The sequence below is a fragment of the Vitis vinifera genome, chromosome 9 (genome assembly GCF_030704535.1).
Source record: "Vitis vinifera cultivar Pinot Noir 40024 chromosome 9, ASM3070453v1".
In the NCBI taxonomy this organism is placed as follows: Eukaryota; Viridiplantae; Streptophyta; class Magnoliopsida; order Vitales; family Vitaceae; genus Vitis; species Vitis vinifera.
In genome coordinates, this window is record NC_081813.1 from 268833 (window position 1) to 281807 (window position 12975).

The 12975-nt window shown below is 41.1% G+C and overlaps 2 protein-coding genes and 1 pseudogene across 2 annotated transcripts; all 3 read left to right on the forward strand.

Moving 5' to 3' along the window:
* Window positions 1-340: 340 nt before the first annotated feature.
* LOC100853617 (elongation factor 1-alpha-like) lies at window positions 341-989 on the forward strand (annotated as a pseudogene).
* Window positions 990-5122: 4133 nt separating this feature from the next.
* LOC100251413 (pectinesterase) lies at window positions 5123-8510 on the forward strand. Its single transcript, XM_002265135.4, has 2 exons — window positions 5123-6322; window positions 7622-8510. Exons 1-2 carry the CDS (start codon window positions 5179-5181, stop codon window positions 8311-8313), a joined length of 1836 nt encoding a protein of 611 aa, XP_002265171.1. The 5' UTR covers window positions 5123-5178; the 3' UTR covers window positions 8314-8510.
* A 1604-nt stretch (window positions 8511-10114) lies between these two features.
* On the forward strand, window positions 10115-12910 carry LOC100232847 (pectinesterase 3). Its single transcript, XM_002265181.5, has 2 exons — window positions 10115-11494; window positions 12022-12910. The coding sequence occupies exons 1-2, from the start codon at window positions 10438-10440 to the stop codon at window positions 12699-12701; spliced, it is 1737 nt and encodes a 578-aa protein (XP_002265217.1). The 5' UTR covers window positions 10115-10437; the 3' UTR covers window positions 12702-12910.
* Window positions 12911-12975: the final 65 nt, after the last annotated feature.

A 12975-nucleotide genomic window follows, 5' to 3' on the forward strand; every position in this document is an offset into this window, starting at 1 on the left:
TTCCTATAAAATGTCTAAATCATGCCTGGGTCTTTGTCTAAAATTTATTGATCTCACTTACCTTCGTTTAAGCACATGGATTGTAATATGAAACGTGGCTGTCTGACTGGTTCGTTTTATTTCATTCTTTTGTGCTCTGTTTGTACTCTGTTTTCGATTGTTCTCCTTTGTTTCTGGTCTGTTCAAAGTGTTGGATATCTCAGTTGGGTTGATCATTTTGGTTGGGATATTTATGGGAGAGCCCCATGAGAAGCTCGATTCTCATACAAACGAAAATTCTGGATACCTGTAAAGTGTGTGAACCACACTCATGAAATGCTGAGAGATGCAAAAGAGAAAGCCCAGAAAGTTGAGGATGGACCCCATTGTGCCATCTCTTGGATGTTTAGAAAAATCCGCTCAGTCCCAACTCGAATTCATTCAGAAGAATCTGAATCAGGGTGTCAATTTGGACCTACTGAACATTGAAGACCTTAACCTGGACCACCAAATACCTCGGGGTCACCCAGAAATTGTTTTTCTTCCCAAGACCAATTTCCACATCATATGTTCCCTCCCTGGTCACTTGATCTGCAAGCTTGGAGATATTGACAAGCATGTTATCGAGAGGTTTGAAAAGGGGGCAGCCAACTTCACCTCCCAGGTCGTCATCATGAACCACCCGGGTCAGATCGGAAATGGCTATGCCCCTGTTCTGGACTGCCACACCTCCCACATTGCTGTTGAGTTTGCTGAGATACTGACCAAGATTGACCGGCGACCTGGCAAGGAGCTTGAGAAAGAGCCCAAGTTCTTGAAGAATGGTGATGCAAGGTTTGTTAAGATGATTCCCACCAAGCCCATGGTGGTGGAGACTTTCTCCGAGTCCCCCACTTGGTCGTTTTGCTGTTCGTGACATGCGTCAAACTGTTGCTGTTGGAGTCATCAAGAACGTGAAGACTGTCTTTGATGCGGTCATTAAGGTGGTTCTCTAGCCACCAAAGCAAGAAGGTTCCGCCCTTGCCGCCGTCTATGATGGTGGATTTGTGGGTGTATAGGTCCGATGCATCAGCGCTTCAAGACTAAATGGTGCTGAACGGGAATGCGGCGACCTTTCCAGGAGTATTAGGTGGTGAGGTGTCGAAGAGGTGGAGCCCGAGCTACGGGAAACACAAACCAGTGATGTTCAAACAGCTGGTGGAGTTGTCAGTTTGACGTATTGAAAATCCTTTATTTCTTGCCGCCTCACAAATCCCCAAGTTCGGGACTCCACTCTGCATGGTCTTACATGGCCAGCTTTGGCCCATCTCCCTAACGTCCACTCCCCTTTTAGATTATTCATTTATTCGTTTACCTATTTGTTTATTTTATGCAAATTCTTCATATTTGAAACCAAAGTTTAATTTCCGGTTCCCCTTTTAACTTTCGAATTTAACTTTCAAAATCTTCACTCTCAAAATTTAATTCCTCAAAATTCTTTTCGTAAATCTAATTTTCCAGGTTTCCGTTTTTCAAATAATTTCCGAATTCTCAATTTCCCAAAAGTTAACCTTCAAAAAATCCAATTTTCACATTCGTCCATTAAATCTTTACTACTTCTATCGTTATTATTTTATTTTATCTATTTATCCGTTCATTTTCCAATTTACACCTTCGAACGATTTTTCAAAATTTCGATTTTCGAATTTAATTTCCGATTCCTGATATCTCAATTTTCACGCTTACTTATTTTATTACTATTATTAATATTCTATATTCATTTATTTAATTCGTTAAAAACCCAATCATTAAAGTTCAATTCTTCAAAATCCTGACTCCCTAATTTAATCTTCAATCTCAAATTTCACCATCCACTTTTCATCCGTTCAAATATCGTTTTTCTAATTAGTAACATTATTCTATATTTATCTATTTTACAATTTCTAAAAATCTCATTCTTACATTTAATTCTTAAAAACCCCATTTTCAAATAATCTCTAAGACTTCAATTTTCAAATATCCTTCAAAAATCTCATGTCTTAATTTAATTCTTCAAATTTTCGTTTAAATCTTATGATCATCAATTACTATCATATATTCATCTATCTATCTAATCTAATTCTTCAAAAATCTCATGCCTTAATTTAATTTTTCAATCATAAAAATTCTACAATTCGCCTAAATTTTATCCTCATCAATTAAAATCATCATTCCATACCTATTCAAAGCCCAATTTATAAAAATTCAACCTTCAAATAATACTTCAAAATTTCGATCTTTAAAATTCAATTCCAATTTCCGAAAATTCTCATACTCACTTTAATCTATTTAATTATTATTATTTTATGTATTTATTCTAAAATTCCATTTTAAACAATTCTTTAAAATTTCCGAATTTCAAATTTAATTTCTAATTCCAAAATTCCAATATTCACATTAATCTATTTAATTATTATTATTTTGATCATTTATTCTAAAAATTCCATTTTAAACAATTCATTAAAATTTCTGATTCCCAAATTAAATTCCTAGTCCCAAAAATTCCCATATTCCCATTAATTTATTTAATCATTAGTATTTTATTTATTTATTTCAAAAATCCATTTTAAATCAAAATTCTTTAAAACTTCTGATTTCCGAATTAAATTCCCAAACCCGAAAATTCCTATATTCCCATTAATTTATTTAATCATTAGTATTTTATCTCCATTATAAATCAATTCTTTAAAACTTCAGATTTACAAATTAAATTCCTAATCCTGAAAATTCTTATATTCACATTAATTTAATCACTAATAGTTTGTTTATTTATCTTAAAATTCTATTTTAAACAATTCTTTAAAATTTATGCCTTCAAATCTAATTTCCAATTTCGAAAATTCCAGCATTCCCATTCATTTATTTAATCATTATTTTTGTCCTTATTATTATTATTCCATTTATTTATTTCAAAATTCCATTTTTAAACATTTTTTTGAATCCCAATTTCCGAACTTAATTTCCGATTTCTAAAATTCTAATTTCTTTCAAGTCTGACATCCTAAATTTCCAACTCTTAAATTTAATTCCCAATACTCCAATTTTCAAATAAATTTCAAAAATCCAATTTTCTCTCTAACAGTTTTAATTCTCTTCGGGTTTCAAATAATCTTCGGTTTCTCTTGATTTTATATAAGCACGAATGCTATTTTCATAATTCCAGAATAATGGAATTTGCGGGACTAATTCGTGCAAAATAGAATGGGCTTTGGTGGGGGCCCCACATATGAGATTTCATGATTGATTGACTGATTGATCGATTCATTTGCCATGTGTGATCGATTTACTCTGTTCCTTGATATACATATAATCATTTTGCGTTTATTCACTAACCTCATTCCATGATAGCGCGTTGCTGTTTGCTGCCCAGGTATGCATTCACTCATTCTGATCATTCACTATATATATTCTGATTCTCATATATGCATGATTGATGTGAGTACCCATTGACTTTCTTATTCGATTGCCACGTCAGTTTCACTTTATTAGTAGAGACCCAAATTTAGGGATTTAGAGGGGTGCTACGGTCTCTACCGTACCTTCCCGATAAGTAACCTGACCCCCGAACCCGATCCGGTTTTTCACAGACCATTTTTTCCAAAACAAGGAGTCACACTTAGGGTTTTTCTTTCTTATTTTGTTTACCCTTTAAAAATAAAACAAAAATAAGTGGCGACTCCAAGTCATTTTTAATCCAAATCAATTTTTCAAAATAAGAGTCGAGCTCGCCATCGAGTGGAAAACGCACTGAGCCGAAATGCGGGGTCCACACAATGACTTCTTCTTGAGCATGAAAGGTTTGTCTTGCCACTTGCCTGTTTCCATGGACTAATGTCACATCAAATTAACCCAATTAATTTTCTTTGAAAATTCAGTGAATTAAACTTGCAGAGATTTCAGAGAACAAGAAATAGCTCGATCTCTACTCTTTTACCTTTTGGATCTTTCCCTTTACACCATAAGAGAGTAGATCAGTTAGCTGATCAGCAATGGAGGTTCAGATTCAAGGCCAGTCAGTGGCTTCATTCTCCGTGCAGCGGCATCATTGCAACCATGAAGCCTTTGGCATTATTCAGCCTTTTGCTTTTGCTACTTTTTACCTGATGAGTTTTTTAGGGTATGGTTTGGACTTTGGAGGGCATCCACATAAATCACGGAGGGTGGAGATGTGGAAGTGGAAGTAGTACCTTTGTCCTGCTTACTGGCATCTCCTACGGCCCATTGACATCTCAGAATACAAAGGTAAAAAGGGAATTATATTTGTTTCCATTATCTACCACAAAATCAATTCGGGTACAGCTGACTATTGTAAAGGGAATACCGCAGGGAATACAGCTTATCCAAGATACAAAAGAGTCTGACACCTTTCATTTCTCCTTTGATAACGCATTGATTTTTTATTAGATACAGCTTTTCACCATCAGGAGTATTATTGACAGATATATGATATATCCCAATAGAAATTGTAAGGAAAAAAATCTAAGATATTGAATGTCTCCATCAAATTTCAAATTTAGGTGTAATGACATTGAATAGTTGAATACAGGTAGAAATCATTAAATAAATGTGATTAAAATATATATAAAAACAATACAATAGAAAGTAATAGGAATCAGGACTTATATACATATCATATCACCTAAACGATAATGTTTTTCTATAAATACCAAATCGGTGCAATTATCAGACCCCCCACATGATAAATGATGACACCTAACTGCATGCATGAATAATTGGCATGAAGTAAGTGCCCAAAAAGGATGAGGGTGGGAGTAGAAAAATTAATGATGGTGGAAACCAAAGGACAATTACTGATAAGAAACAAGATATACCACCCTCCCATTGGAATGTGTGTAGTGTACAGAGCTTCCCAACTTGTGAGTTCAAACTTGAAAAAGTAGATGGGTCTACATATTTTTTTTTAAATTAAATATTAAAAGTGAGTGGAAATGATGAAAGGTATGTAAACGAAAGAGGAACCTCCTCTTGGGCTTTCACGTGGGCTTCTATTAAATTAAACAAAAGAAAGAATAAAAAAACAAAGAAAATTTTCTTGCATCGTATTATTAAATTAAACAAAAGAAAGAATAAAAAAAACAAAGAAAATTTTCTTGTATCGCATGGAAAAGAAAAAGAAAAAGCAAACAGGGAAAGAAAAAGGAAAAAGGAAAGGAAAAATCCATGAAGCATCGTTGTCCTGACTCCTCCGTATTATTTATACCACCCTTCTCCCCCTCCATTGTCTACACCATTCGCCACAAAATCCCACAGATGCCCAGTGTAAAGCAATTCTTCACGGGAATGTCAGATTCCGGCAAGCACACTTCCATCTCCAAGAGAAACAAAAAGCTCTTCTTGCTTGTCTTTTCTTCTGTGCTGCTCATTGCAGCTGTAGTTGGCATTGTCGCCGGCGTCCACTCTCGGAAGAGCTCCACCAACGATGTGGGATTGACTGCTGGACATGCGGTTCTCAAGTCTGCATGCAGCAGCACTCGGTACCCGGATTTATGCTACTCCGCCATTGCAACCGTTCCCGGAGCCAGCAAGAAGGTGACCAGCCAGAAGGACGTGATCGCGGTGTCTCTTAACATCACCGTTACCGCCGTTGAGCACAACTACTTCACCATTGAGAAGCTCCTGGATTTCAAGAATCTCACCAAGCGTGAGAAGGCCGCTCTCCATGATTGCCTGGAGACCATCGACGAGACGCTGGATGAGCTGCACGTGGCCATGGACGACCTGGACGAATACCCCGACAAGAAATCGCTAACCCAGCATGCGGATGACCTCAAGACCCTGATGAGCGCGGCAATGACCAACCAAGAGACGTGCCTCGACGGGTTTTCGCATGACGACGCTGATAAGCACGTCCGCGAGGTGCTGCTCAAGGGTCAGAGGCACGTGGAGCATATGTGCAGTAACGCACTGGCCATGATCAAGAACATGACCGACACTGACATCGCCAGAGAACGTGAAGCCATGAACCGGAAGCTCATGGAGGAGAGGGACGAGAGCGGGTGGCCCAAGTGGCTGTCCGCAGGGGACAGGAGGCTGTTGCAGTCGTCTTCAGTGACGCCTGATGTAGTGGTGGCGGCGGACGGGAGTGGGGATTACAAGACGGTGTCGGCAGCGGTGGCGGCCGCCCCTGAGAAGAGCAGTAAGAGATACATTATCGGAATCAAGGCGGGGGTTTACAAGGAAAACGTAGAAGTGGGCAAGAAGAAGACCAATATTATGTTCTTGGGAGATGGCCGAAGCAACACTATCATCACTGGAAGCAAAAATGTTGTAGATGGCAGCACAACCTTCAACTCTGCAACTGTTGGTAAGTTTCCTTCTTTGTCGCTTTTTCAAAATAGTCCTTCTACGCGCATATTGAGATTCATCTCTCGTACCACCCCATTGCAGCTAATTTTAGAGATCATAACGATAGAACAAGCCAGAGAAAAAGACAAGGGTCCACTTGCACTGTCATCAGCCTCCAAACCAACATGCGTGTGTCAGTCTATTTTTCCGCATTCCTAACAATTCCCAATGTGATACTTCCTGACTCGGTCATTAGGTCACCGGGCCAGTTCACAATGATGCCCGGCTTCCGCAGCCTCTATGTCTCTGCCTTCTGTTTTATATTCCTTTCACATCCTGAGGGTTTGGCCAGATCCAACTTATAAAACTACAGTTCTGCAGAAGAAAACCAGTCTCACCAAGCATAATGAGGAAAAGACGTATTGTTTGAAGAGGAGAAGATAAGTGTGATCCCGAAGCTTAGTCACCTTTGAGACAAATTATGGAAGTGGGGCATAATGGTGACGACACTTGTAGTCATCAGCTAGGCATTTCTAACACCTATTCCGTGTCTATTTAGGACATGAAGGGTTATACTCTGGATGGACACACGTCAGGACCAGAGCTCCGAAATCCTCACAATTGTGGGGCTCTGAGCTCTGGTCTGTCCCCAACATTTCTATTATTATCTTCTAGTTCTCTATATCCCTTTGAATAGGTGGCTCACAGCTCACGACCCTTTTGTCTGGCTCACTCTCTTTTTGCTTGTTGCATGAGTGCTAGCTGTTTCCTTTAATTATGGTCCCTTTGAAAAGGAACAAACGTTAAATGTCAAGCCATATATTTCAGTTTTGAAAAACTATCCTTCATGTTGAAAATGGAGGAGAGACGCTAGATATCGAACACCAAAATGGGAAAAGATCATAAACTAATGGGGAAAAGCAAAGAAAAACCAGCTAGGATGGGCCAGGGTTGCTGCCTTTTTAACTGTATAACAAAAAAGAATATGCTGACAATTGGCTACTCTATCTAATTAAGGAATGCATTCACTTCATGATGGCTAAACTACACGAGGTCAAAGTTGATCTCTCATAAAAACTTCCACTTATCCCACATTAACATCATTAATGGCTTCAAACTTAGACAGTTAGGGCCATATGTATAAGGAAGGCACATGGGTTTCTAATTCTTTCCTGCATAGTTACCTATCTCTGCATGTATCCTCACCTAGCTATAAGATTGCAAATAAAGAATAAAAAATTTCTCTATGTGACATGTGTAGCCACTTGCTTTGGCCTTTAGATCATTAACATGAGTTGTTATTTTCATGTGGGTGCAGCTGTGGTTGGCGAAAAATTTATAGCCCGGGACATAACCTTCCAAAACACAGCAGGGCCCTCAAAGCATCAAGCCGTTGCTCTTCGAGTTGGGTCAGACTTATCAGCATTCTACAAATGCGATATGCTGGCATACCAAGACACCCTTTATGTTCACTCCAATCGCCAATTTTACATAAATTGCCTTGTAGCAGGCACTGTTGATTTCATCTTTGGCAATGCTGCAGCTGTGTTTCAAGACTGTGATATCCATGCTCGCCGCCCCAATTCAGGCCAAAAGAACATGCTTACTGCTCAAGGCAGGACTGACCCTAACCAGAACACTGGAATTGTGATTCAGAAGTGCAGGATTGGTGCCACTTCTGACCTCCAAGCTGTTATTAGCAGCTTCAAAACATACCTTGGGAGACCATGGAAGGAATACTCGAGGACTGTTGTTATGCAAACATCAATAACCAATGTGATCGACCCTGCTGGATGGCATGAATGGAGTGGGAGTTTTGCACTGAGCACATTGTATTATGGAGAGTACCAAAACACCGGGGCTGGGGCTGGAACCTCAAAGAGAGTAACATGGAAGGGCTTCAAGGTGATTACTAGTGCTAGTGAGGCTCAAGGTTTCACTCCTGGGACGTTCATTGCAGGCAGTAGTTGGTTGGGCTCCACCGGCTTTCCCTATTCTCTTGGTCTGTAATTGTAAACTAGTATCCTTCTAGTGTTGGCCGAGTGTATTGAGTATGAGTTAATTTATTGAGCGATGCATTTGGAGGTTTTTTGTCAGCTTAATTGACAATGTAATTCCTTTGGAAAAACAACAAGGCTGCATTCGAAGCTTGATTTTTTATGCTTCTCTATCAATTGGACCATAATGAGACTCATTAGTTTGTTTCATTCCTGCTGCACTAGAAAAGCTTAAGAGTTCTGGGTGCTGTGCTCTGTAGCAACCTGCCACTTCTACTCACATTTTATCATCTAGGACCCAAAGAAAAATTGTACCACAAGGGGAGTATAACTGTATAACTGTATAACAAATATAACATTTCAATGGGCATAACCAAAGAGAACTAGACCATAAATTCTGAAAATCCACCTAAAATATAGGAGCCCAAGCAGAGAAACAGCAACCCCATTTCAAAAACAGAGAATCCAAGAAGGATTCTTCTGCCCCTCTTGCTGAAGTGGGAAACTTGAAATCATCTCAATAAGGATTGAAATCAACATAGATCAGTTCCCATGTTTTGGGCCTTGTAGGTGACCCAACACAGGTAAAACGATTCTGGATTCTGAGAAAACTAAAGAGATTGCGAAGAAAGCAATTGGGTTGTTCATGAGATGCAGGGCTCTTGGTTTTGTGTTTTTGGATGCGCTGGGCGTAAGAATTCAATCAGGATCCCTCATCTTGCTTAATGAGACTTTGGTTGAACAACCATTAAAATTTTCATATTGCAGGATCTCATCTTTTTCAATTGCTCAAGAAAGAACCACCTTGAGGCATTCCTAGTAGGGTCAATCATTTATCAAGTCCTTCCTCAAGTACTACTCATTTCTACTCAGAATCCTCAGTTTACCCCATCACATTACTTGATTTATACAGGACAGTAGGATAGAGGATGCAGCCACTCAAGAATCTAGCCTGAAAAAAAGCCCATTAAGGTCTTGTTTGACGGATATAAAACAGGAGTTATCAACATTGCTCATTAGAGGTCTAGGTAATGGACATGGTTCAACAATACTGTGAACATGGATCATGTTCTTTTGGGTCCTAAACCGTTTCTTTCCAGAAATTTCTGAAAATTTAGGGAACATCAGAAGGGCATCTGGACATATGGAACATTCGTGCGTACCACCACTTTGTTGGACGCGGTTTAGGTATGGTAATGTTTGAGTTGTAAGGGTCAAACTTAAACAAAAATTATATTGTTTCACTTCCTTTCAATCTTCTTTTCTGAAATATCTTATAATGTACAACTCATTTAACAAATGATAGTTCCACAAATCCTTGTGTTTTTCTCTTAAACAAAAAGGCAAATCTCAAGAGGTGTAAGAGGCGCAATTGCCGGGCACGCGTCAATGAAGTTTGGCACTTGCACATGGCCGGTTGCCCATTTGAATTAGTCCATATGAAAGGAACCCAACACCACATCAAGCTGATCTAAGCTTCAATCTACTAAAGAATAAAAGACATCGGCATCCTTCTCAAAAGTTTAATTTGCCCCTTCCCCACTATGAAAATGGCTTGAAGAAAGACCACAGAACGGAAGACAAAGGAATGATTATGCAAAATGTGATGGTGGTAGGTGGTAACTGGTAACTAGTAAGTGAGGTTTGGGAATTTGAGAAGTGGTTTATGAAGCTGCAAGCCTGCAAAGAACATGGGTGGGCATTGGACTTGGGGCATGGGGAAGTTGACCTACGGTTTTGTCTAGCTGTCAAGCTGTTTAAAGATATTTTGGGCATTTGGGTATGGCAGAGAACCTTGGGCCATCGCCCGTTGCCATTTGTGTGGACATGGTTTTACAAATATACAACACTACCCCACCACACTTACGCATGTGACCCCGTTGCCCAGTGGGGCACATTTGCCATTCCTAAATTTAATAGATAGCTAATTGAATTTGGTTTAAAACAGAGTGATTTTGTCGTTTTAATGATTGATTCAACATCTCAACGAGGAAGCATCGAAGAAACTAGAAAAATATAATGGTTTCCCTGTTATAAGCTATAATAAAAAGCCATCCCCACACATTCCAAAGCTCCCAAAACCCAATATCCTTTGTGCAAAGCCTCTGATCTACATCTCTAGCTGCTGATATAGTACATGGATTCGATCAAATCCTTCAAGGGTTATGGCAAGGTGGACGAGCTGGAAGAGCGAGCATTTAAGCGCAAGACCCGCAAGCGCCTCATCATTCTCATTATCTCCTCAGTCGTGTTAGTGGCGGTCATCATCGGTGCGGTTGCAGGAACCTTGATCCACAAGAGCAAGTCTGAGTCCAACTCTGTCCCGGCCAGTCCCGTATCGCCGGCCACCTCCATCAAGGCTGTGTGCAGCGTCACTCAGTACCCAGATTCATGCGTCTCCAGCATCTCTTCCCTCGACACCTCCAACACCACCGACCCAGAGGAGCTCTTCAGACTCACTCTCCGGGTCGCCATTGCTGAGCTCTCCAAGCTATCTTCCTTACCCAGGCAGCTCAGCGCCAAGTCCAACGATGCCCAACTCAAGAAGGCGTTGGGAGTTTGCGAGACCGTGTTCGAAGACGCGATCGACCGGCTCAACGACTCCATCTCGTCGATGGAGGTGCGGGAGGGGGAGAAGCTGTTATCCGCCTCCAAGATCGACGACATCAAGACGTGGCTCAGCGCCACCATTACCGACCAAGAAACATGCTTGGACGCTCTTGAGGAGCTCAACTCCACTCTCCTGAATGAGGTCAAAACCGCGATGCAGAACTCCACGGTCTTCGCTAGTAACAGCTTGGCCATTGTGGCTAAACTAATCGGCATCCTCCACGACCTAGACATCCAGGTTCACCGCAAACTGCTGAGCTTCTCCAATTCCGATCAGTTTCCCGATTGGGTGGGGGCTGGCGAGCGGAGACTGCTCCAGGAAACAAAGCCAACCCCAGATGTGACGGTGGCGAAGGACGGCACTGGAGACTACGTGACCATAAAAGAAGCAGTGGCAATGGTGCCGAAGAAGAGTGAAAAGCGATTCGTGATATACGTAAAGGAAGGCAACTACTCGGAGAACATCATTTTAGACAAGAGCAAATGGAACGTCATGATATACGGCGACGGGAAGGATAAGAGCATCGTCTCCGGCAACTTGAACTTCATTGATGGGACCCCCACCTTCGCCACAGCCACTTTCGGTACATTTTTTTTTACCTCCCTTTTGTCCTTTTCTCTACTTTCACCATTCACTCTCCAGCGATGCCATGCTTTTTTCTTTACTTATTTCTCTTAATAAAAATAGGATTAATCATATCTAAGCATGGCCGGCCTTAGATTCCATACAGTGTCTACACACTTTATCACTCTTTTTAGGTCTTGAAAATCTTCATAACTTCAATCCAGAGGTTGAAATGGTTGGTGGGTTTGACGAGGCATTCTCATCAGCGGTTAATGTCCATGTGCTGCACCCGATGGCTTCCTTTTTTTTTTCTTTTTTTTTTTCCTTCTCTTTTCGGATGCAGCCTGCAGTGTCTGTGTCCCATGAGTCATGTGGAACAAATCAGAATAAATAGGAGGGTTGTTGTTGGGTCCTAGTCACTAACCCCACCAGCACGTCCATTAACTTCTCCCGCCAAACAGGCTCAGACCCACTATGGGGTTTGTACTTGGGCGGCTGGGGCTTATCCATATAGAATTGACAGCTGACTAGTACTTTAATTTACAGCCGCTGTGGGGAAGGGGTTTATAGCAAAGTACATGAGGTTCGAGAACACGGCAGGTGCGGCGAAGCATCAGGCGGTGGCCTTCCGCTCAGGGTCTGACATGTCCGTCTTCTACCAGTGCTCATTCGACGCCTTCCAGGACACCCTATACGCCCACTCCAACCGTCAGTTCTACCGGGAGTGCGACATCACAGGCACCATCGACTTCATCTTCGGCAACGCGGCTGTCGTCTTTCAGGCCTGCAAAATCCAGCCCAGGCAGCCAATGTCCAACCAATTCAACACCATTACTGCTCAGGGCAAGAAGGACCCCAATCAGAACACTGGCATTTCCATCCAAAAATGCTCCATCTCCGCTCTCAATACTCTGACAGCACCCACGTACCTGGGCAGGCCATGGAAGGCCTACTCCACCACCATCGTGATGCAGTCAAACATCGGCTCATTCTTGAACCCAAAAGGCTGGACGGAATGGGTCACCGGCGTCGACCCTCCCAGCACCATCTTCTATGCTGAGTTTCAAAACACTGGCCCAGGAGCTACCCTTGATCAAAGAGTCAAATGGGCTGGATTCATGACCAACATCACAGAGGATGAGGCAGCCAAGTTCACAGTCGGAACATTCATCCAAGGCGCCAGTTGGTTGTCAGAGAGCAGCGTGACCTTCGATGCATCCTTGTGATTCCAAACAAACTCAGAACATTTATATAAACGGGTTATCTCATCACAACAGTTTTTAGCAGATGTGGGTTGTGTTATTGTTCTTCTACTGCATAGATTCACGACACTTTGTTCATTTAACATTTTTTTTGGGGATTGTACTTTAAAAAATATTTGTGGGTGTTCTATTTATCTAAAAGAATCGAAGAAAAGGTGAAGCTTAAAAACGCATCTTCACTCAACCTAAGTATGGGTTTGCCGGAACATCTTCTCATTTATCTTTACCAAATTTTGAG

Excerpts from the sequence above, each read along its gene's own strand:
- LOC100232847 (XM_002265181.5), top strand. The coding sequence starts at position 10,438 with ATGGATTCGATCAAATCCTTCAAGGGTTATGGCAAGGTGGACGAGCTG. Across the intron at positions 11,495-12,021 it reads CTTCGCCACAGCCACTTTCG|CCGCTGTGGGGAAGGGGTTT; the intron begins GTACATTTTTTT and ends TTTAATTTACAG.
- LOC100251413 (XM_002265135.4), top strand. The coding sequence starts at position 5,179 with ATGAAGCATCGTTGTCCTGACTCCTCCGTATTATTTATACCACCCTTC. Across the intron at positions 6,323-7,621 it reads CTTCAACTCTGCAACTGTTG|CTGTGGTTGGCGAAAAATTT; the intron begins GTAAGTTTCCTT and ends ATGTGGGTGCAG.